This window comes from Canis lupus, chromosome 9 (assembly GCF_048164855.1).
Source record: "Canis lupus baileyi chromosome 9, mCanLup2.hap1, whole genome shotgun sequence".
Lineage (NCBI taxonomy): Eukaryota > Metazoa > Chordata > Mammalia > Carnivora > Canidae > Canis > Canis lupus.
The window spans coordinates 66529490-66554854 of NC_132846.1; the positions used below are offsets into that span (position 1 = coordinate 66529490).

A 25365-nucleotide genomic window follows, 5' to 3' on the forward strand; every position below is an offset into this window, starting at 1 on the left:
CCCTCATCTGACCCACCCACCCACCCATGGGGCAGCCCATGGAAGAATCATTACTCTCACTTCACACTGGGGAGAAACTGCCTCATAAAGGTTAAGTGCCCTGCCCAAAGTCACAGAGCTAATTTGGGGGAGGACCAGACCATAGCCCAGATCTTGTCCAGCTCCCAGTTCAGCTCTCCTCATTACTCACTGTTCCTAGGGATAACTGCTTTTTGTCTCTCTCCCACAGAAAGCACAGCTTCCCTAGGAAATGTGCATGGGAGAAGAATGCATAAGAAATGCAACAGAAACAGGAAATAAAGGCAGGAAATCCTCTAACTGGCTGCACGACCAAGTCAATACTGGTGATTAATGGGTGATACACATCAATCTAGGTTTCTAGCACATCCTACTCTGTCATGACTCAGATGTCTTGCTGCTCCTATCTTCCCCACTGCAATTACCTCTGCTCCACATTTTCATAGAAATTCAGACTTTTACAATGTCCTCTCTGAAGCCTGCTGTTAGATTTGGACCCACAGTGAATCCTTCACAAATCTAACTCAATCACACGCCTGTAACAGTATTTTCTCGCTTCCCCTTCCTAGACCATAGCCTCTCAGAGAGAGGGCCTTAGGTCTTGGTCATATTTCTATGTGCCTAGCACAGTGGCTGTCATTAAGCAGGCATTTGATGATGAGGCAACCAGTGGATGACTCACATGGCAGGACTGCCAAAGGCACAGCCTCGTCGTAAAGCCTAGTGTGAATACCAATCAAGGTGCCAAGCAATGAGGCAGGCTGGCCCTTCCTGTGAGAAGCCACTTGTCTAGGAACTTCCTGGGCCAATTCCTAAGCTTCTGAAGCCCTAGAAAGTATAAACCAGGACTGAGTGCCATGACTCTCAGTAGACTGAAATCCCCACTCCAAAAGCTCTCCATTTGGAACTATCAGTAGGTGAAGAATACCAGAGATACAGGGCAAAAACAAGTCTCCTCTCAGAACAAATGACAACTCTGCCCCCAAACTGTGTGATACTTATTGGGTCACTGCTTCTTGGGTATATTGCTCACAGGACAAAGAAACAAGAGTCTAAGCCCAGATCTTACTCTAAACTCCTTTGTAAATAAATAATGAAGATATAAAAATGAATTTTCTGGAAATGCCCTTCCTATACGTTATTCCCTATAACCATTCTCTTAACTTTACAGGTTAAAGAGAAACTACTACTTTATGTAAAATCTGAGCTGTAAATATGTTTCATATGACTTTGCATTTTCCTTATTTACATTTTGATCTAAACATGGTCTTGATATCATTAATACTGTAAAATATTAGATGATGTTTCTAATACCCAAAAAAACATTTAAGATATTTAAGGACAGAGCGGGTGCCTGGATGGCTCAATCAATTAAGCGGCCAACTCCTGATTTCGGCTCAGGTCAGGATCATGGAAGTGAGCCCTGTGTCAGGCTCCTCACTCAGCAGGGAGTTTGCTTGAGGATTCTTGCTCTCCCTCTCTATTTGCCCCTTCCCCTGCTCTTGCTCTCTCTAAAATATCTTTTAAAAGAAGATATTTCAGGACGTATCACCATGATTCTGTGGTTATGAGCCTGAAATAGAACAGGTAATAAATACCTCATGTAACAAAGCTAGTAAAAATTCTTTTATATTCTAAAGAAATTTTGAAATAGAAAAAAGTTCTCCTGTACCTAAGACCATCTAAAAAGAGCCAGTTGACCAAGGCACTAAAGGAATAAACCAAGATCTTACAGTATATGAAGTTAAGGCAGAGTGGTTATAACCCTGCTCAGAAAGTTACTTTCTTTAATGTATGAAAATAAAAATAAAAATTATATGGATAAAGAGGCAACACTAAAACATTTAGCAAAACTCAAATGGGGTGTGATGATTAGGTAACAATATTAATTTTCTCATTTTGAGGGCTGAATTATGATTATGTAGAAGAATGTCTATGGGAAATACACACTCAAGTGCTCAGGGAAGGGCATTAGGTCAGCAGCTCACTCTCAAATGGTTCAGGGTTTGGAGAAAAAAAAAAAAAAGAAAAGCTCTTTGCACTATACTTGCAACTTCTCTAAGTTTGAGAATATTCAAATACTTTAAAAAATATTAACTTCATAATAAATACATATTCAAAGCCAAATAAGGGGCCAAGAATTGATACCAAGAACTTAGATACATCATTTATAAGATCCACAGGGTGAAGGAGAACTTCAGCTTTTATGTAAGTGTAGGCACCTGAGAGCCAGAAATAGAGCAGAGTAGAACAGTAACGCTTTCCAGCAACCACTATGTAACCAACTCCCCAAAAGAACACTCTCCTGTTCCCTCCTCTGAGCAATCAACAGCCCCACCAGCCATCCCAACTGACCTCCCCATGTGCTCTCCCTATGTGCTAACCGCTGGCTCCTTGGGACTGCTTTCTAGCACACCTAAGAAGTCAGCTCCCATAGTGTGAGCTCTATGTTCTGTATATTCACCAAATGACAATTGTATTTGGCCTCTACTATGCTCATCTCTATTGTTTTAAGTAGAGTTTCAATTCTAAATTGTACTAATAGGTGACTTTTAAATATATAGACTGAAAAAAATTTAATAAATTATATATATACATATATAAATAATAAATTATATATATACATATATATAGAGAGAGAGACTGAAGTGGAAAAAATCTTTAAAAATCGAAGATTTTGCACTCAAATTCCTTTGAAACTATTTTTTCAGGGACACCTGGGTGGCTCAGCGGTTGGGCATCTGCCTTTGGCTCGGGCATGATCCCACAATCCTGGGATCGAGTCCCATATCGGGCTCCCTGCATGGAGCCTGCTTCTCCCTCTGCCCCGTCTCTGCCTCTGTGTCTTTCATGTAAATAAATAAAATCTTAAAAAAAAAAAAAAAAAAAAAAAACCTTTTTCAGAAACTGAAGATTGTAGAAAAAAGGAGAGAAAAATCAGACAGGGTGACAAAACATGAGAGACTCCTAACTCTGGGAAATGAACAAGGGGTGCTAGTGGAAGGGGAGGTGGGTGGGGGGATGGGGTGACTGGGTAATGGGCACAGAGGGGAGCACTTGATGGAATGAGCACTGGGTGTTATGCTAGATGTTGGCAAATTGAACTCCAAAGAAAATATGCAAAAATAAATAAGTCTTTAAAAAATAAATAAGACTTTTCAAAAAGTTAAATAGAAGAACATTTTCTTCCTACACCTCAATGGACTATCCCGTAAATCTCGTCATCAAGACAACTGAACCCACCCCCCCCCCACCCACCGCAGCACCTGCTGGCCCTCCATACAGGCGTCTCTCAACTCTCTTCATGTCGCTGCACACACAGGAGACATATTTGCTCAGTACTCTATGAAAATGTGATGGAGAGCAACCAGCCAACAAAGGTGGATGGAATAAACATCTCACGTACAAGTAACCCAGTTACCAGACACACTGATTAGGAAATTCAGCTGTGACAACAGCCCCACATAACAGTTAACGGTTTTGTAATCAACACCACACAAAGTACCCAGAGGTTGTAGATACTATTAAAGCAAGGACAGAAAAAGGGGAAGTGGGGAAACAGGGAAGCAGTTAGGCAGAAAAGTCCAATCCCAAAAACTCAACTAAATGTGCTTAAACTCACCTATTATAAAGCTTCTCATAAAAGCTTTTATTAGGTAGTGTTATATGAATGTTGGGTAACGTAAGTTCCAGCACATAGTGAGAATTGCTGATTGCTTTATCCTGAAACTCTGTCATTTCTACAGGGTCTCCAGGCATCACCATCTAAAATAGAATAGTTTAGTGGAAAAAAAAAAAAAAAAGCACCAAATAACCATTTCATGTTTAAAATAACAGTAGCACCTTCTGCCTTATCCGTGGACTCGATATTGTAAACAGAGAAGAGTGTAACTTTTAAAGAAAAATACTATTCAGTCTTAGAGCTAAATGCCTAACAAAAACAGCAAAGTACTTCAAAAACAAAGAATGAAAACGACTGCTGTATGGAACAGGTAATTCTTTGGTTGCACGTTGGCATTTTACCTGCTCATTTTCAAACATGACTCTCCGAGAGGAGAAGGGAGATGGGGCCGGTCTTCGCAGATCACAAACATCCTTCAGGGAATGAGCACCCCCTTCCTCCTCTTCCTGGTAGCGGCCATCACTCTCTTCTTCCTCCGCAGCTATTCGCTCCAAAATGGAATGCACAGCTGGCGGATTTAATTTGAGTACAATTCTGACAGCAAAGACAATTTAAAAAATCAAGGTCTCAGTGCAACCAGCACAGCTGTAACTTTTCCACACTCTACTACAAAGACTACTGATGATAGGATTCAGCTTCTCCACAAAATCTAGTTATGTCTCATGTAACCACTTCGGAGTGTACTCCAAACTTGAAAATGTTGAATGGATGAAACAAATAAAGGAAGGGCATCACCACTGCATACTTGGCTAACTGAAAATCTGATCTTGTGACAAAAGGACAAAAGGTTATCTTTCAATTTCATTAACAACTGGCAAATTTTGCCTAAGAATTCTATTTGTTTTCATGAAGTGAAACCAAACCCTTCTGGGGTCTGTTCTGCTATTAAAGAAGATGTGCACACCTAAGAGACCTTGTATCATAGAAATTGTTCAAGTAGAAAAGACAGACTGATAAGAGATTAACTTAGAACTGCAACAACAAAGTAGCATTTTCCTTCAGGAATTTCAATAACAAAAGGCTTGTTGGTGCATTGAAGCTACAAACCACAAGTAAAGGAATTCTGGGCCCCTGCTTTCCTACTACTCCCCACACATCAGGAGCAAAGGCTTTGCTGTCTCCTTCCCAACACTATTGTGAGAAGCCTGGTGCCCTCAAACCAAACAGCTGTGAGGCATCTGTAACGGGTTATTCCCCTAAGTAGATGGTACATAATGGTTCCCATTTTGAACGATCATGACTGTTTCCTGATTTATGGACACCCTAATGCAAACTGTGCTACAAAATTAACTCCAGTAGATCCATTTCTTATGATGAAAACCCATGTACTAAACCGCTCATTATCAGGCATGTACTGGTCACACCTAAAAGCCTGCTAGGTCTGATACACAGGGGTGGATGTAAAAAAGGCAGGAGGGAAAATAGCACCCCCCCCCCAAAAAAAAAGTCACTTTAATTCTCAGTTGTCAAATATTCAGTTTTCAATGTACAAAAAAAAAAAAAAAAAATCACTATTTCAAGTAAACAAAGTCCTTTTAAATATATCCAAGCCTACTATCAGGCTATTAGTTTAATTAATGTTTCAATATACAATAATGAGTAATTAAGTATGTTAATGAACAATTATCTATAATGAATAATTACTTTATTAATTCTAAGAAATCCTGAAGCAGTGGTTCTTAACATCCACCTGCACATCAGATCACCTGGTGTAATTTTTAGACTATCCTGATGCCCAGGCTCTATCCCAAAATCTCAGGGTGGGGCCAGTGAATCAGAATTTTGTAAAAGCTCCCCACGTCTGAAAAAGTGTCCTAAAGCAATCACAGACTATAAAATTCATTTGATAACTAATCAAATGGTGCCATATAACTCTTCCACTGTAGCACTGAACTATTTTTTTAAATGGTTAATGATCCTTTTGTCCCTCTAATTAAACAGGGTAACTTTGGACCAGGGAATACATTTTATACTTTCATCTCTCACAATATAGACAGACATCTTTCATATGTTAGTACACTTAATATGGATTTTTGAATTTAATTTGTCCATCTTTCTCTGCCTTCTCTCATCAGGGCTGAATATTTTTAAATTAATAGCCAAAATGTCAATTAAAAGTACTACAGCAGGGGCACCTGGGTGGTACAATCGGTTAAGCATCCTACTCTTGGTTTTGGCTCAGGTCATGACCTCAGGGTCCTGAGATGGAGCCCCATGTGGGGCTCCACACTCAGCTCAGAGTCTGCTTAAGATTCACTCTCCCCGTCTCCCTCTGCGCCTTCTCCCACCCACACGTTCTCTCTCGAAATTAATAAAAAAAATAATAAAGTACCACAGCAATTTATTTTTGCAAGGATAATCTCATTAAAATCTATCATGTATACCTGCTTACTCACCGTGGCCAGTCAAAGTCATCGGATGATGCTGTATCTCCATCTACTCCACTAGACACATGGAAAAACTTAATAGATGGTTCTCCTCTATCTTCCTGGAATGATCCTAATAAAACAAGACTGGTTAACTGAACTACATTTCTTCTCAAGTGCTGAAAGAAAAGATAGTTTCCTCCTTACATAATAAGCAAAGATCTTCTACATCTGGGACACAGTGTAATACTATAGCACTTATTCCTTTGTTCCTATTTCTTGGGTACATACGGGGAGACAGCATATAAAGATGATGTTTTCTGTTCAAACTCAAATTCTTAGGTACCAAGTTTAATCTATAAGGTACATCATCATAACGTAAATAGAGCAGTTGCCACTTGCTGCCACTGAATAGTTATTCTACATAGAAGTTTATGCAGTTAATCTAGGAACACACAGATAATAACTCTATTTCTTAAATGTTTTGTACCAAGCACTGTAAAAATTACTTCCATTCACAAAAATTGAATGCATGCTTTTTCAGTCCATTTTACAAAGAATGACTTTCCTCCAGAATAATAGTTTTTTCCCCACTATAGATAAGATCAGAACCCCTAAAGGCTCTTTCACAAAGTCCTAATCAGCAAGTCCATTGTAAATATCTCTGAAGATGTGTAAAACTCAGAACAAAGGGGAAAAAAAATGTGCAGCCTATTTCCTGAGATGGAGGAGCAGGATATGGTGACAGGGGGAGGTGTGGTTAGAGGAGGTGTGGTGGCAGAGGTAGGTCGTTTAGGAACCACAGAATAAAGCATCAGAATCTTCTAGAGTTCCTCACAGACTTGGTTCACCCTACATGAATATATATTCTGTTAGATAACAAAAGCAAATACAGAAAAACTGTTAAACAGGTTTTACAAAGAAAAGTCACCAGAGATTAGTCTGATGAGTGACAGTTCAAGTGTGAGACTTAGGTTTGAATCTGATTCTGTCATTTACATGGTCTTAGAAGGTACCTCTTCTTAAGTCTGTGGACTCCTCACTTATAAATTATAAATGATAAAAAGAACTGGAAATAATAAGCCTACTATAACCATGATGACGAAAGGAAACCAGTAACATAAGAGAAGTGCTCAGCACAGTACCTAACAGACTGGCACTCAAAAAATTCCGGTTACTTTTAGCTATACAAGTCAGTCATGTGGCATTAAAAACATAAGCTAGAGTACTATATTACCCTGTAGAAAAGAAGTATTTTAAGAAAGTGAATAATCATGCTTAGTAATTTTTTAAAAGTTAATTATAATCACATATTCCTATACAATACTGGAAAAAGGCCATTACTCTTGTTTTCTAACAGTGTCTAATGTTACTATATTGGGGACTGCCGTATGCTTTTTCATGATGTTTGCTTGAGTAGTAGTTGGTGGTTTCTGGTCTAGCTCTTATAGGCATATTCAATCTTACCAACTAGTTCTCTAAAGGTAAGTTCCAATTTAATTTGCTCTGGGGTTGATCCTCCTATAAATTCAGTCTTAAATTCTAGGTCTGTGAATGCTAAATGAAGCATCTCCTTCTGAAGTGACTTCTTAAACCATGGTCCTCTTTCTTGATCTGACCGAAGATCAGGTATTGGGAAGCGAACAGAAAGGTTTAAAGCTGGTGTGGCAACTTGTACGGATATCCGACAATTTGCAGGATTATGTGAATCATCCAGAAATACTTCAGTGAAAGCCTTGTGCTAAAACACAAATCAAAAATATGCCAGAATATCAAAGAAACATAAATGATATTAGTATTGAACATTACAATATATATAATCACTATTTCCTCATTCAGTATAATGTACTAAAATACAATTCAAATTAACTACTACCATATTAATTTAGTGTAATGAAATTTTATAATGCAGTAGCAGCTACTGACAAAACTTCAAATAACTGGCAAAAGTTAAACCAAATAAATCAAAATCAATCAAAACAAACACTGAACCAAAATGAAGACACAGGTGCTAGAGATATATAAACATATTACTATAGACTAAAAGACAATAGCGTGTACATTAGGTTATCAGTAAATCCAATAGAGTTAAAAATCAATTCAACATTCAATTTGAAGGATTTATCTACCAATATGCTACTTTAAAGACTTGGTGTGAAATAAGATTATGCCAAATGCAAGGTCCATCTCTGACTTAACTTTGTATTTCCAGGACTAAGTCTAGAGCCTGGCACAGCATAAGTTCTAAATATTCACCAAATGACTCACTCTGAGCTCCCAAGGGTTATGAGCCCATCAAATGGCTCTTAAAAACCAAGACACATATGCACCCTCTGCTCAAAAGAACATGCCCTTCAGATAAAAGTCATTTATGTTTTGTTTTGTTTTTCCCTAAAATGTGCTGAAGCTTATAAGGCTTTAGCCCAGAGAACACTGCAGGTATTAACACTCCTCCACTTTATGAATCAGCGTCTAACCTCCTGGATTTAGGAGTTCCCTTCTTCCCCTAGACTGGGATTTTTAGCACTATTCTTTTTCTCCCCTATTGGACTCTGTAATACTAATCCCTACCTCAGCAAAAATAACCGAAGAGATTAAACCATCATCCCAGTACATCAATGGCTAATAGCAAATATGCATACTAGTCCCAGAGAACTTGAAATAACTAGTAATTGGTGGCAACAAAAAATAAAGAATGCTGATTTAACGTAAATATCCACCACTAATTAAGGAACAAACAAGTAAGTAGAAAAACAGTGAATCTCCCTTTTCTTTTTAACCGAAGGGGTCAAAGCCCCCAAATTCCAGCCCAAAATTTCTAACAGATTTCTTGCAAATCTGACTTATTTGAAATGCTTAGAAAAAAACACCATGCACCAGACAGAACTAAGTATAAGTCACCTAATGTGATGCTTGGTAACAATGCCATAAATTATGTTCCCACTTTCAAAAGTGTACCTTACATTATCTGGGCTACATTTTATATGCAGATCAGGTTGTTTACTAAATGTGTGAATAAATTTTGGGCAGATATTACAATCGCAGTTTATAAAATTCAGAAAACACAGAGAGGGAAAGGAAATCTAATTCTACACTTTAACATAATCAAAGCTACCAACTGGTGTATTTCTAGCCATTCTTTTTCAATATTCAATTTCTTTTTAAGATTTTTATTGTTTAAGAGAGGGAGAAGGAGAGGGAGGAAGGGAGGGAGGGAGAAAGAGAGAGAAAGAGAGAGCGAGCATGGGGGGGCGGAGCAGATGGAGAGGGAAAGGCAGACTTCCCACTAAGCAGGGAACCCAATGTGAGGCTCCAACCCAGGACCCTGGGATCATGACCTGAGCCAAAGGTATGCACTTAACCAACTGAACCAGCCAGGCGCCCCTGTACCTCAATTTTATTTACACAGCTGTGATAAAAATTTAGAGTAGTATGTTTCACTTTTTCTCTTAATACTCCTTCATGAGCTTTCTTCATGTTGCTTCACCATTTTTATAACTATCATTCAAAATGGCCACATAAAATTTCACTTGATATATTAGCAAAACTTATTCAGCTAGTCTATGATCTAGACATAAGTTTCTCCATAATCTATTAAGAACACTTAAGCTCAGAAATGATTCCAATAAGCCCATTAGTTAGCTATAATTAGGATTACTATTTGTAACATTCTGAATACTTACCAGACTAATATGTTTATTGTATGAAGTATACATGTGAGATGCCATCATCTCTACTGTGGTAAGCTTTTGTGGTTGGAGCAAGGAATTTAACCTGTCCACAATACTGATATCCAGCTCACAAAACACAGGATTCAACTTAATTTGTAATTCTGCCTTCTGAGGAACAGAACTAAGTCTTGCTTGATTGCCCTTTAAAAGCAAAAAAAAAAAAAAAAAAAAAAAGGAAAACATTAACATGATCACTAAGAGTACTACAAAATTAAGTGAAAACTGTAGGAATATGACTAAACAAAAACTGTATAACTATGACAAAATACGTATCAAATGAAAATTTACAGGTGGTAATCACACAATATGGCTTCTTACCTGGGGTCCTTTATTCTCAGAATGCTTATAATGAAGCTGAAGACATACAGGTGAATGGGAATCAGTTCGTTCTTTGGAATGGAACATTAAAAGCTTACAAAGACAAAAATAAATTAAATGTAAGATATTAAACTGTAACTCATCACATGAATTAATAGAGGGGCTAATAGTCAAAAGACCTTTTCAAAGCCAGGAAAGCTGATTTTACATTTCATTTTGGTCACTTACAAACAATGTAAATCTTAAGTTAATTTCTTAAGAATGAGATGAGATACTTAGTATCTCATCTGCAGAATGTACATGAGAATTCAAGTAAATTAATGCCCAAGAAAGTACTTTGAAAATAAAATAATGAACAAGGGCAAAGTAACAGCAATATAGGTTATCTTGATAACTTTGGAAAGTTTCTCTAGCACACACTTTTAGAATTGGAAAAAAAAATAAAAATCAGACTAATAAATGAACAAAAGACATTTTGCTTGTCTTAAACAGTGCTTTTTAGCACACTGTGGGCATTCAGTATTTAACAGACTTCTTCTAAAATTAATAGTGCTTGGAAAATCAGTGAAATGAAGTCATCTATTCCATAAACTGTCTGCCACTCTAAAACAAGTCAACTCTAAAAATTCTACCAGACTCTTACAATGACCTTGAATGCCACTTTAAAATGTTTCAACAAAATACAAATGTGTGTGCACGCATGTGAGCGTGTGCGCACACACACTTCCTCTGTGACTTCCTCTACTTTTTTTTAAGAAAATCACTGCTGTTAATACAACTCTTTAAAAGCAAAGCCGATTTATTTTTTTTTATTTATTTATTTTTGCAAAGCCGATTTAAAGAAAAATCCTAAAGGAAAAATATCTCGTATAATTTACCTCTGTGTAGTGAGGAGGAACAGAATGAAAATCCGTGGGAAATAGGCACTCCAAAAGTTCCATTTGCCCGATGGACATGTCAGTACTAAAATATCGGGAAGCTGATCTTTGTCTTTGTTCATAGGACACTTTGATGCCAGTACCTATAAATCTATTACAAAAAAATGAAGCATTTAAAAGAGTACTCATTTCTTGTAGGTTAACCAATGTCAAAGAATAGTACACAAGTGTTAATAAAGCACAACTGTCCACCTATTCTGACAAGTTCAAGTTGTTAGTAATAACTAATATTCCAAAGAGTATTAACCAGAAAGACTGCTTCCAATTTCCCATTCCCTGACATAAGACAGCAGCTCTGTTGATAAGAAATTATCCAGGATATATTTATTTCCCAACACTGCCCTCCCTTGACATTTTAAAATTTACACTGCAGTGGACAAAAATCTTTCAAATCTGTAAAATATATGTAGATTCTTAACATTTTAAAACCTTCAATCAAAAAAAAAAAAAATAAAAAAAATAAAATAAAACCTTCAATCATTGGATCCCAAGTGAAAGTCGTCCTCCTGTTTTTGCTGTTTTTGTTGTATTTTCTACTAGCAGACATTTGAAACCTTGTCCAAAATGTTTTTACAGTTTAATTATAAATACTACAGTCCACAGGACGCCTAGGTGGCTCAGTCCGTTAAGCATCTGCCTTTGGTTCAGGTCATGATCCCAGGGTCCTAGGATTGAGCACCAACCGCATTAGGCTGTTTGCTCAGCAGATACCCTCTCCTCCCTCTACTTCTGCCTACCACTCCCCCTGCTTGTTTTCTCTCTCTCTGGGTCAAATAAATAAAATCTTTAAAAGAAAAAAATTTTTAATAAAGTAAATACTATGATCCTAACCTGTACAGTTTCTTTAGCTACATATAGAAACTACCCTGTATACTAATTTCAATACTTCAAAAAATAAAAGGCCAAAACTGTTTTATCAAATTATTAATATATGTGCCTAAACCACTTTATAAAATATGATCAAAAGATCACTTTCATGTTAAAATGAGCAATGTTTATTTATTAACAATATTTTTTTAAGTTTTTTTTTTTTTTTTTTTTTTTTTTAATTCATAAGAGACACAGAGAGAAGGCAGACACATAGGCAGAGGAGAAGCAGGCACCCTGTAGGGAGCCTGATGTGAAACTTGACCCCAGAACTCCAGGATCATGCCCTAAAGGCAGATGCTCAACCACTGAGCCACCCAAGCGTCCCTACTTATTAACAATATTATACCTTCAAATTTAATTATCTCCTCACCTACCAGGACTCAACTCATGAAAAAGTCTTTGGCTATTTGGAGGGCTTAACTTTTTTAATAAAGTTTTGTTGTTGTTGTTAATTCAGGGCCTGAACTCACAACAGTGAGAGCAAGACCTGAACGGAGATCAAGGGTTGGACATTTAATGGACTGAGCCACCCAGGTGCCCCCGGACAGCTTTACTTTTTTTAAAGCAGAAGTTGAAAGTACAGCATCCGTGCTTAGGATCAGCCTTGGTGCCGTTCCCCAACTCAAAGACCATGTCACAGGGTTCATGTTGTGTCCGCGGCCCCTCTCATTAGCTCACTCCACTCTCACCCACCACTATCATCTCTGCTGAGCGAGTAGTGACAGTAAGAACTATTTTTATGATTTTAACGGTGTCAATATTTTAAATGGCAAGATGTGGTCAAAAAAACTTGTCATGAGCAGAGAAAACTCCTGATTATCTCAGTGTCCTAGTTTCACGTGCCAACTAACCTAAATTCGAAATGGTAAGCATTTCTGTAGCATTGCAAGAAAACCTTGTTCATTTCCTCATTTACAAATAAAATGTGAATCAGAAAACCAGAGATAGGTAGATACAAGAGTCCACATCTGATTCTTTTTCAAGCATCATTAATAAACATGAGAGAATTTACCGAAGGTGATCGTGTTTGCAAGCTTCCGCAAATACTGCTCGGAGAGACTTAAAATCATCTGCTGAAAATCTTGCTGGGTCAATATTTTCTATGCAGGTAAAGAAAGCTATCGCCAAAGGTGTCAATGGATTGAGGTTGAGTGATGTTTCAGGTGGTGATAAAGGATCGATGTGAAGCACAGAGATGGACAAGGTTCCCACAGCTAGTCTAAAAATAAGTTCAGGCCTGGATTCATCCACTGAAACAGATCTAGATGGGAGAGCTGAAACACATGGGTTAAAATTATGCATATAATTTGATATTTAAAAACAATCCATTATATCAAAATTATAAGACATTTACTCATACATTAGTTTTAAAAAGCAGGTGATGAATCACACAACAGTTTGAAGGATATTTGATATTAGACAAGATAAACTGTTATCTTTCTACATCTGACATCCAGGATCCTTGATACTTGAAGCATCAAAAAGAAACATATGAACAAAAGTTTTGCATTAATGAAACTATATTGGAAAAGTAGCAGATTAACCAAAAGCTGCTCACCACATTTTCCTCTAAGCCTTGTGTCTATTTTAATTAAATTTTGCAGAGAAGAGACTGGAGGTTCTCTTTCAAGGGAAATGTAAACAATGGGACAAACTGCAATAATATGAAACTAACTAAAATTATTTAAATATGTAAAGATTACAACAAATCGGCAACTATTTTAAATTACTTCAGTGAGCTGTTAATCCATGCTTCACATTTTCTTCCTAAACTTTGTTAAATGGCCCAGATCAAAAAAAAATATGGAGAGAAAAGCAGCAGTACAATGGCATTTTCTAGAAACCATTTGTTTTAATTTTTTATTTTCTTAAAATTCCAATGGGAAACTATCAAAAAAATGTCTTACACTACTTACAAGTCTTCTGTAAATTTGGTGGGTGAACTAGGTTGGATGGCAAGGTGGACCCTCTTACTGGTTGTTCTTTATGATGATCAAGGAAATCTCCCCACGTTGGCTGAAGCTGTAAAACAATTTTTTTTAAATCACATGAATAAAGTGTAGAATTTCAGAAGCCACTTTCAAGAATCGAACAAAACTTAAATAATACTTTACCACAGTAGCACTTAATGGAGATCCTGCTGGAGTATTTGTGTATGTACTAGTTAATGATAACTCAAGGTCCATATTTGGAGGGTCTCCCAGAGGTGGAAGAGAAGAGAGACTATGAGACATGTCCATATCAGCCATGGAGAAGAAAACTTCTTCTTCTAGAGAGAATTAACCTTGTCAATTGTATAATTCACATCTTTTTTTTTTTTCAACATCTTTAAAGTAAGTTAACATACATTAATATACTTCCTTCAAATTATCTGAAGTAGAGTGATGCCCTACATTTTACATTACTTCTGAAGGGATAATCTGTGAGGATCCAAGATATAAAAGGCATAGTAAAAACTCAACCAAATACAAGTTAACAAAAACGGTTATGCTATCCTATTGGTGAACTTGGTTTTTTTTTTTTTCCTTAAATATAGGATTTGCAGGACTACATGGTGTATTTTTAAGTGTCATATGACAATTTAGAAGTTAAAATCCAACTTTAAAATAGTATAAAGATCTTGTAATCTCTGGTTTCATATGGATACAACTCTTTCTTTAAAAAAAAAAAAAAAAAAAACCTGAATATATTATTTCGAATTCTATTTACATTTCACTTCTTTCTGGAGGTTGTTTTACCCTCAAGCAAATGAGGTTTATTATGGCCAAAATTTCTTACAGACTTTAATTTTTTAGTTTTTAATTTATTGAGTTCAACATTCTGTACTTGATTCTTATTATTTAAGGTATTAGTGCTTAAACAGTCTAAAACACCTATAAATGCAAAGTAAACTGGGTAAAGACTATATACAATTGACAGAAGATTTATATTTAATGGCATCTAACCATACATTATACAAGCATGTAAGAATTTGACAAAAATGAATAATTATCCTATTTATCTTGTGTAAATCTGCATTTTTGTAAATTGTCCTTAGAATAAAAATTTTTTTAAAAATCCTGATTTACAAGACATGAGATACATAATCAGAAAGATATTTGTGCCAGTGCTTCCCTGTAATGCTGTGGTTACATCAACTTAGAAATGTTCTTCTTAGAGCATGGAACTTGTTCTTTCATTACTAAACTCCATTTCGCAACAGCCAAATTAAGTTTACTTTGCTCTAGGAGGACACTGTAGAAATCTAGTGTCAATTGTTTTAGTTGCTTACCACGGCTAGAAGGTGTACGAGCAGATTCTGTCTCATAAAAACTTTGCTCTGAAGACACACCCACCGAAAGGGAATCTTTTCTCAAATAATACCGGTTTAATTCCATCTGAATTCGATATTCGTCTTCCTGCTGCATGGGTCGGTTTTTTCTATCTTTATTAGCTAACCCTATTTTGCTAGAATTTTCTACAAGAATAGAAAGGAAAGCAAAACAGTAATTAAATTTGGAGTTACTTAATCATCTCTCTCCCAAAACCCACTTGTCCAATACCAACAGCAACTTCGTGCCACAGTTAACGCAGAACTACCACTATTTAATATTAATAAGGGCTATGTAGTAGCTTTAAGCAGCTAGCTAGGAATCACAGAATCTAAAAAGTTTTAAATAATTAAAAACAATAATAACAGAGTTGCCTATTGCCATACTTGCCTGGTCCAGCAATAGCTGCTAACATATCCAAAAGCAAGTGCACCTGCCTTGGTGACAGGAATAGATGAATAGAGTCTATCTGTCCATCAATATCCAACTTCAAAAAAAAAAAAAAAAAGCCATTCAGGATAAACACTCTTTAAAACCTCATCACCACAAATCCCAGTATACTTTAATGTACTGAGATGAACACTGATTAGTCTCGGATTCCTTCACCTAAGATTCCCTCCACTAATTCAATCTAAATGAAAACACTTGAAGGTCACCAAACTGTTATTCTAAGAGGGAAAATACTCCTGAGAAATTTCACGTTGGCAAGTCCAATATCTTACTTTTTGTCTGAGTTTTCTGAGTATTTCAGGTATTTGAGGAGTCCCTGTGTCACAGTCAGTGGAAGACACTGAAGATAGTAGCACAGAATACATTCCCATCAGGATCTCAAGACTCAACTTATAATCCTCAAAGTGGGATTCAAACCAGAGCAAATAAAGTTGGCTTTCCCAAGTCTGCCCATGGATAAAACTCCCTAGCAGAACATGTGAGGCCCTCCCCTACCAACAGTGTGCCCTTGCACATGCCCAGTGTCCCACAAAGCCTACTCTCTGCTGGGCAGGACAGCGCAGGCCACAGCAGAGATGCCCACGAAATGAGTGCCATGTGGACTGCCTTGCTCATTTCCAAATCGTTGTCCACTTATCCTCCTAGAAATAAAAGCCCCAGCAAGTCTCATATCTATTCCTATGGAGTATATATTCTGACAGAGCAATTACTCTATTTTCTACATCACATTTTAACAAGGTGAGTATGTCTACCTTACTTTTCACTCTCCTCCTCTTAGTTCTAATGCTAACACTCCTATTATCCTTATGCTATTTTGCAATTTAAAAAGAATTAATACATTTATATTTGGAAAATGGTATCTTCCTGTTGGGAGGAGGGGGATTTCTTCTGATTGTAAAAACAAAATATTACATGATAATGCCAAGAAGCTTCCTTGATCTGAGAATATAATACATTCTCCAGTAATAATCATCACTATCACCTTTTTCTGAGTGTTGGGGCACTATGTTTTTATTACATTTCCATTTGTTCTAATAAAGTTCCTGTTTTATAGACAAGGACACAGGCTCACAAAGATTTACAACACAAGGCCATCTACAGACCCAGAGCCAGGATTTTAACCTCGGCTGACCCAGATGGGAAGTCCTCATCCTCTCAGGGTATGGCTATCTAGCTGCCCATGGAAGATTTCTTTTATGGGACTCCTTACTGACGGCTGCCATCCCAGACCATGAATTAGCAAAGAGTTTAGGCTGAGGACAGTGGGAAAATCTCTTTCTGATTAACACACCAAATTTTTTTTTTTAAGATTTTATTTATCTATTCATGAAAGACAGAGAGGCAAAGACACAGGCAGAGGGAGAAGCAGGCTCCCCACAGGGAGCATGATGTGGGACTCGAACCCAGGACCCCGGGATTATGACCTGAGCCCTATTATGCTCAACCACTGAGCCACCCAGGCATACCTTAAATGCCAAATTTAAAATTTGATTTTTAATTTCTTGTATTGAAAACATAATCTCTGACCTTTATTAGGATGAATGATCAAGAATTTCACTTCTAATGTTCATGAATATTATTTGCACATCCTAAGTTTGGCATACAAAGAACAAAGTACCTATTACTTTCCTCTGGAAATAGAAAAGATAGGACATAACTAAAATAACGAATTTCAAATTCAATATGACACAGTAACTAAACAAGAGATCTATAAATTCAGTCCATACAGTTCCTCTATTTTCTTACATGATGCATTCCTGAAAGTATATGCTAAAACTGAACATGTGAACATCAGGCTGACACATCATTTGGGATAGGTACCATCTCAGAGAACTTTAAAAAAAAAATCTTTTTTAAAGATTAATTTATTTAAGAGGGAAAGAGAGTACATGTGCACACACATGCAAGGGGTGGGGAGGGAGAGGGAGATAATTTCAAGCAGACTCCATGCCAAGTGTGGAGCCTGACCCGGGGCTCAATCTCATGACCCTGAGATCATGACCTGGGCCAAGATCAAGAGTCCAACGCTTAACTGACTCAGTCACCCAGGAGCCACACCCCAAATCTTTCATAACATTTTGATCCCACAGTTAAGATTTGTGGATCTAATGAACCCCAGAGAGACTAAAGATCTGACACCTGAGCATCCGTAACCAATGCCACCTTTAACTACACAGTATTTATGTGATTTACGTTTCTCAAAGCTAGTATCTAGAACTTTTATTTTTCCATTTAGCCTTCATTTTCCTTAAATAAGAACAAAAGGTACTCAAACTCAAGTTACTACACAAATGTTACCATGTAGGCAAGGAGAGTACAATCTCCGAATATCAAATACTAGCTGGCAAAAAATGCCATGCTAGAATTCCAGATGTTCATTTGTCACCTAATACACATCTGTCCAAAAGTAACATCTAAAAGGTACTTATACAAATCAACATATAATGTGCAAAAGTTCAGGTTTGTGCAAAGATCAAACATACAAAATTTAAAACAGAACTATAAAAGTGACTGCTGTGGTTCTTCCTTCTTAGAGAAATAGCTAATGCATTCCCCAGAGACATGGGTGTGTTAGGTTCCGAAGGATGTTATTAGCCAATCATGGGATTCCCTGTAGTGTTTAAACATACTTATATGGCTTTCATGTTATTCTATGACAGGCTTAAGACCTGGTGAAAGGATTTCATACTGCCTGAGGTAGGAGACAGCAGTAAACAAAGGAGAGGGAGTCCTCAGCAAGAGGAAGGTTGGCATTCTGATCACCACCATCCTCTGACTCCAACTATAGCCAGGCCTGCCAATCCAAGGATGGATTGCTGGAGATCCTCAATCCTCTGTACTCAGCTGCTCCCTCTTCCAGGTCCCCACAGCAATTTCTACACCCCTTACTATATACATTGTATTAAGGCAAAGATAGTATTCCACTCTTGTCTATATCAGAGCCTGGCATACAGTAGTCCCTCAAACACCTATAGCTAGTTAGCCCAGTGGGTAAACAAATGAAATCCTGATATTTTCTTAATTTAAACTACATTTTACAGAGATTATATAAAAAATTAGTTTTCAAAGTGTAAAAATAACACTTCACAAACAGTTTTAACAGACTAAATATAGGCTTCCTGATTCTCCAGCAGACTATTCAATACTTTTCTGTGAAAAATAAGTGCAGTTGTCTTTACAGTGTCTTCAAAAAGCCGAGATATGAAAAAATGATAAATCTCTTTTCATAAATATTATACAACTATAAAAACGGCCATTCGCTCAAAACCCATCTAGGCGGCATTTTTACATGCATACAATTAAACACCTTCTACGGTCAACTTCTTACTTTCCAAATCTCTTCTCCTTTAAACTGAATGTTATGATAGAGTCTTTAATAAATTCCTTATTAACTCACAAATGTTTCTGAACTGCTAGAATGGGGGAAAGTGAGTGCAGGAGACACTGCTAATAACACCTGAGCCTAAGCACAAGTGTGAGAGAGAGTCCTCACATGAGGCCCTAAGACCTAAGGTCAGAGACAGCAGAGAGTAAGAACACAGACTCCAGGACAGAGGGTGCCATAGTTACAGGACAACACACAGTAGTCAATCCGTGGGTCATTGCACACATTACAGAATACTTATACTTTTCTTTTGTTTTTAACTATAGAAAATAAAACAAATACTGACCTTAGCTCCAGGAAGTACTTCATTCTGTTTCAATGTGAGACTCAACTCCAGCCTACCAATTAGCCCTCCAATCTGCACTGGGTCAGAGGGTGCTACCTCTGGTAAATTTCTAGTTAGCTGTGGGTGTGGCTCATAAACAATTTTGGGATTCCAGCTAGGTGACAGCTTTGGCTCAGTTTCCTACAATGAGGCAGTAAGAATAAAGCAATTCTTTAAAACACCTTAGTGTAAATATACTGAAATGCAAAATACAAATGTCAAGAAGAGTAAAATATAGGACATGAAAAATTTCATTATGTGACAATGAATAAACCAGTGTCTTATAGCTAGCATGGAACACAGTAGTAATAAAGGAAAATCATGGAAAAGGATTTTATGAAAAAAAAAAAAAAAAAAAAACAATATCTATTCAAATTACAACAATAAGAAAACAACATTCTATAACGAAAATCTGAAATAATGTAAAAGATAAACTATGGAAGGACTGATTTATAAAAGGACTCTACTCTTAGAAAGGATTAATAAAAAGTTCCTTAATAACAACATTTTAAGATATGATTTATAAGTTTTCAATAATACATTCATTCTGTAAGGTAAATATGAACATTGCTTTTGTTTTTATAATAAAAGAGTGTTAGTTGTTAATAATACCATTTCCCCTCAAGACACAGTACCCAATGTTATACCCAGCACTGGTAGAAAAGGCACTGATCATAAAGATGAGTATTTTAAAAATTCTGAAATGTGGGTCTCCACTACTGAATATTTTAGTTAACTTCAGATCAGCCGGAAACTCACTAACACATATTTTATATCCTAGCACAATTTAATAGTCCTCCTTTAAACATTTATTTATTTACTTTGTTTTCTTTGTTTTTTGAAGAGGGAGAAATAGACTCTTAAGCAGGCTCCATTCTCAGTGCAGAGCCTGATAATGGGCTTGATCTCACAACCCTGAGATCATGACCTAAGCCAAAATCAAGTCAGATGCTCAACTGACTGAGCCACCCAAATACCCCTAATTTTAAAGATTTATCATTTAGTGTTTGGTGTTTTTGTTTTTCTCACCACTGGTGCAGTTGAACACACTGGGGAAGATTTTGCTGACGCAGAAAACTCCTCCCAGAAGAGAGATACTCCGGAGAGCTGAAGTAACTTGTGAGCAAAGGCTGTGGGCTGATGCACATTAATTCCTGAGGACTCGTCAGCAGCTTCATCACAGTAGACAGTTCTAAAAGTTCAAGACAAAAAAGCACTGGCATAAAACTTTTTTTTTAAGATTTTATTTATTCATTACAGAGAGAGAGAGAGAGGCAGAGACATAGGCAGAGGGAGAGGAGGAGAAGCAGGCTCCCCTCAGGGACCTGATGTGGGACTCGATCCCTGAACTCTAGGATCACACCCTGAGCCGAAAGCAGAGCTCGCTGAGCCATCCAGGCATCCCATAAACTCCTACGAAAATCTACTTGCAAATATAAAGAAACACGTAACTTTTAAAGTAAAGGTGTTTTCAAGCATTGGCACTCCTTAGGAAATGTCTAGAATGTGGTCAGCATCACTGTGCTTTACTACAGGAAATGTTTTGTCCAAGAGACTTCACCCTCAAGAAGGATAATTTTATGGGGCTCCTATTGGGGGAAAAAAATTAATAACTTCCTAAAGTTAGCCTCAAGGAAAACAACTCCTGTGCTCCCTTATGAATATCTCCTGGTAAAGTGAGACAGCATTTGGCTCCAAGTCATTAAGTCTGACATGAATGACATTTCTGGAATTCTTATGACCACTCTGAGTTTTTATGACTACACTTCAGTTTCAACAAAAAACAGAATATAGTTCTACAAGAAATTTTACATACTTTTTAATATACCATCCATTTCAGGAAATGCAACCTAATTTTAAAAATCTGTTAACAATAACCATTTCACTAATAGGTAATTTTATGATAGAAAGACAGAAACCATAGCATATCTGCTTAAAATTTGGAAAAGCCCCCAACAGATCCCTATACAGAGTGTCTTTAGTGCTCAGTGCACACACTTCATTCCATGCATTTCTGTTGGCATTCAAATCACATTAAGACACAGATGAACACTGACTGCCTCAAGGGCAACCCTCTTGGGTCCCCTCCCACTCTGTGTGCTTCGTACTATCTGTATGTTACCGTACTCTAAATAAACTTTGCTTTGGGCCCACCAAAAATGAAAACAAAAAAACAGTGACTACCTCAGATTGACACTCAGGAGTATGTATATGAATCAATCTCTGTTTTGGAGATAATATAGGGTTCCAAGTGAGCATACACAGAAAACTAAGTGTGGTTTCTTTTTAAGTAAATCACTATCACACATATTGACCTTAAGATACTCTCATAGAATCCTCTCAAAGAAAACCAGTCAGCCTTTCTCATGTAAGCAGCACTTAAATCAAGCACAGGAAAGCAAAGAAGCCCTTCGAGTTAATGAGACATGGCAAAACAGGGTGTCACTCATATGAAAAAACTCCCAACAGAAGTGCCTTAAATTTAGCAGTATTCATCTATTCATGATTTTTACTTGATATTACTAAAAGAGAATCATATGCTCTGAATTCCACACAGTATTATATACTTATACCCCGACTGGTACCTTAAGTTTTCAATTATAGGCTTAAAATGTATCTTGGAGAGCCGTGCTTTACCCAGAAACCACACAACATGGTAACTGAATAGCATCATTTCTAATCTCTAAAAGTATCTGATGAAAGTCAGATCTTACTATTTATCAAAGGAAATAGGGCCACTTATTCTCAGATATAAGAAATCTTACCTTTCTATTCGAATCTCAAGCGCAGTTCCAGTTTTGGAATTGTCTGGCACGTGTTCAATTCTCAAGACTGTGTCTATAAAAGTGACTGTTACTCTTCTTAGTACTAGAACAAACAGGTAACTGTCAACATGACACCGCACATATACTCAATAAAAACTTCTAATGAAAGGAATAAATGCTACCTTACACAGAACTTAGAAAATACAAAAGTTGTATTTTTTTCCTTCAAAATTCCAAAATCTTAAGTTTGGTAAAAACCATTGTGTCTTACACTGAGCACCCACGCCAACACACCTCAACAGACACCTGGGCAAGGCCTAACACTCTCTGCTGAAATCTAAACCCTTCATTACACAGGCAAAATAAATAGTAGAAACTAAGGAATGAAAGAACATGAAATTAAATTGGATATATTTAAAATAACCTCAATCTCAAAGTTTTGGAGAACAGTAACTTCTTAAAAAAAAAAAAAATCACTCCAATGGATTTTCCTTATACAAGGCTTATTAAATAACAGTACTAATTCACACACATGCGTGCACACACCTACACACACACACACACACACACACACACACACACACAAACCCTAAAATTTTTTAAAATACTCAATAATGCCAAACCTGTTTCAATGGTTTCAGCAAACTTTTCAAGTCCTTCAAAAGGCTGAGATCCTTCTCCTTGTTCATCTGTTAATTTCTGGCTAAGACATTCTTTTGCCAATTGCATACTGCTGGTCATGAAACTTGACCAATACATAGGCTCAGAACCAGTTGCTGCAGAAAATATAGATTAATCCTAGATAACTTCTCATAGTTACAACAAAGTTATTTCTTAAAATGCCACATTTGAAATAAACTCTTAACCCTCCAAGAGACATTTAACATCACAGTATTACCTAGGCATACGATAATCTAAAAATTACTCTTGAGATTTAAATATCACCTTAGAATAACTGAGAAGAAATAACGAAAAATCACAGGAATAAGTACAGAGATGTGTGCTCTCATTAAATGATATGTATGTCTAATATTAATTCATGAATTCATTCAAGAAGTATTTAATGCATGCATGGTACTATTCAAAATACTATAGAATGGGGTCAACAGATTTTTTGGTGAGCATCAGATGGTCAACAGTTTAGACCCCGTGGTTCCTACAGTCTACTCTGACTACTCTCTCACTCTAGTGCAAAAGCAGGCAGAGAGAACAAGGAAATGAATGAGTATGGTAGTGTTCCAATACAAATTTATTTACAAAAAATGTCAGATCAAAGTTGGCCTGTAGGCCATTGTTAGCTGACCCTGCTGTAGGGACAGAAAAATCGTTAATTCTGCCCTCTGAGAGCCTACAATATAGTGAAAGAAAGGAGATGTTTAAGAAGGATTAGTAAACAACTATGCAATGTCAACAGAAAATACTGGCAGCTAAATTAGGAGGTTAATTCTTCCCACAAACTGAAGTTAACAGGAAATCTGGTTAAGGTGGCACCTGACCTAGGCTGTAGAAGGTCAGTATAAATGTAGATAAAACAGAAGAACATCCTGGGAGGGATACATGAACTGGGAAAAATCCTTTCCAGATATTCCCTCATCAGAGAATTGAACTTACTTCCTTAACATTATTCAAAACAAACTGAGATTGTTAGAATTACTGTCTTCCAAAATGGAATTTAAAACCTCTTTTCACAGAGTATTTTTTCAAGCAAGGGAGAATATTTGATTTTCCATAAGAAAGTATTATTCTTTCTACTCATCATGGTTAAAAATAATAAAATATTCTTGTTAATTAAATGCCATTATCAAGGAGAATTTCCACACACAGACTACCAATTTTCAAAGTACAGGGGCTATTAATTCGAGTAAGCATAATTTAAACTCTGGTGTTTCAGACAACACTTAGGATTATCATTCCTCAAGTATGTCTTGACCAACTTCACTTGCCACTCAAAGAATTTAAATTCAGAAGTTAAGATGATTTACATCATGACTCTTACTGGCTTATAAAACACACATATACACACACACACACACTCACTCCAATGTAGAAAATCTGAACTACAACAGGGCACAGTGGTTAAGAAGGGACTCCAGAACTAGACTGCCTGGGTTGAGATCCCAAGTTTCCACTTAATGAGCAATGACTGTGGACAAGTTACTGAATCTACCCGTGCTTCAATGTCTGGCTCCATAAAATGGAGAGAACAGTATCTATTTCAAAGAGCTACGGTAAAATAATATTGGCAGAGCACCCACAACAGCATCTGGCATGCAAGAAGCACTATATATGTGTTTGGTAAGTCAGAAAACAGCATATATGTGACTAAAGCTACCACATGGATATACCTATAAATAATGACTTGCTACTACTTTAAAGCTTTTCCCTCTTAAACTGTCCTTTTAAATGTTTTCGATCCTAAGGAAGAGGTGAAAAAACAGTATAATGAACACCTGCATAGCTTTCACTTAGATTCGTCAAAACTATACACACACTCACAAATACACATCCATTCTCATTATTTTGCTGAACTATCTGAAGGCAAACTGCAGGCATCCTAACACCCACTCACTCACTCCTAAATACTTCAGCAGGTAACTCCTAGAAATATGAACATTCCCCTGCAAATGCTCAATAACATGAACACACCCAACAAACCTAGCACTGACAAAATACTATTTTCTATACATTCCACATCCAAATTTCCCAGCTGCCCAATAACATCCTTCATAACAAAAACACAGGATTATCTACTGCAGTTTCTCATGTCTTACTCTTCTTTAATCTGGCACAATTACTCTATTTTCTTGTCTTTCATGAACTGAAACTTCTAAAGAGTATCACCCAGTTAATCTAGAGAATTTCCCTTATTTTGGATTTGCTTGAAGTCTTATGATTTGATTCAGATTAAGCACTTTTAGCAAGAGCAGTATATAATATGATGTGTCCTTTTCAGCCATCACATCAGGACATACATCATGGCAGTTTGGCTCACTATTGATGAGATTAAGTTTGATCACTAGGTTGTTGTGGGGACTATCAATTTCCTCCACCGTCAAAGAAACATTTCTCTCTCTAAATAACACGTAATCAATGAAGTATGTTGATATATCTCAATATCAAGTTCCTCAACAACTTTTCACCAAATGAGATTAGCATTCATTGATGATTACCACCTGTACCAATTTTTTTTTTTTTACCATGGTGGC

The 25365-nt window shown here is 36.8% G+C and overlaps 1 protein-coding gene across 6 annotated transcripts in view; it reads right to left on the reverse strand.

The window, feature by feature from the left end:
- The window catches only part of ATG2B (autophagy related 2B), a 70875-nt gene that overhangs the window by 33013 nt on the left and 12497 nt on the right, over positions 1-25365 (reverse strand). For 5 of the 6 annotated variants that reach the window (XM_072839838.1, XM_072839836.1, XM_072839840.1 and 2 more), the window contains exons 3-18: positions 22783-22935; positions 22160-22262; positions 20424-20586; positions 19356-19535; positions 15625-15721; positions 15195-15380; positions 14038-14192; positions 13840-13945; positions 12936-13197; positions 10994-11144; positions 10116-10208; positions 9750-9938; positions 7534-7807; positions 6097-6199; positions 4042-4234; positions 3641-3783 (exon numbers count right to left, since the gene is read on the reverse strand). In XM_072839838.1, coding sequence (XP_072695939.1) covers positions 3641-3783; positions 4042-4234; positions 6097-6199; positions 7534-7807; positions 9750-9938; positions 10116-10208; positions 10994-11144; positions 12936-13197; positions 13840-13945; positions 14038-14192; positions 15195-15380; positions 15625-15721; positions 19356-19535; positions 20424-20586; positions 22160-22262; positions 22783-22935 — 2551 coding nt within the window. The remainder of the gene's footprint in view (positions 1-3640; positions 3784-4041; positions 4235-6096; positions 6200-7533; positions 7808-9749; positions 9939-10115; positions 10209-10993; positions 11145-12935; positions 13198-13839; positions 13946-14037; positions 14193-15194; positions 15381-15624; positions 15722-19355; positions 19536-20423; positions 20587-22159; positions 22263-22782; positions 22936-25365) is intronic. The other variant, XM_072839837.1, reaches the window with a different exon arrangement.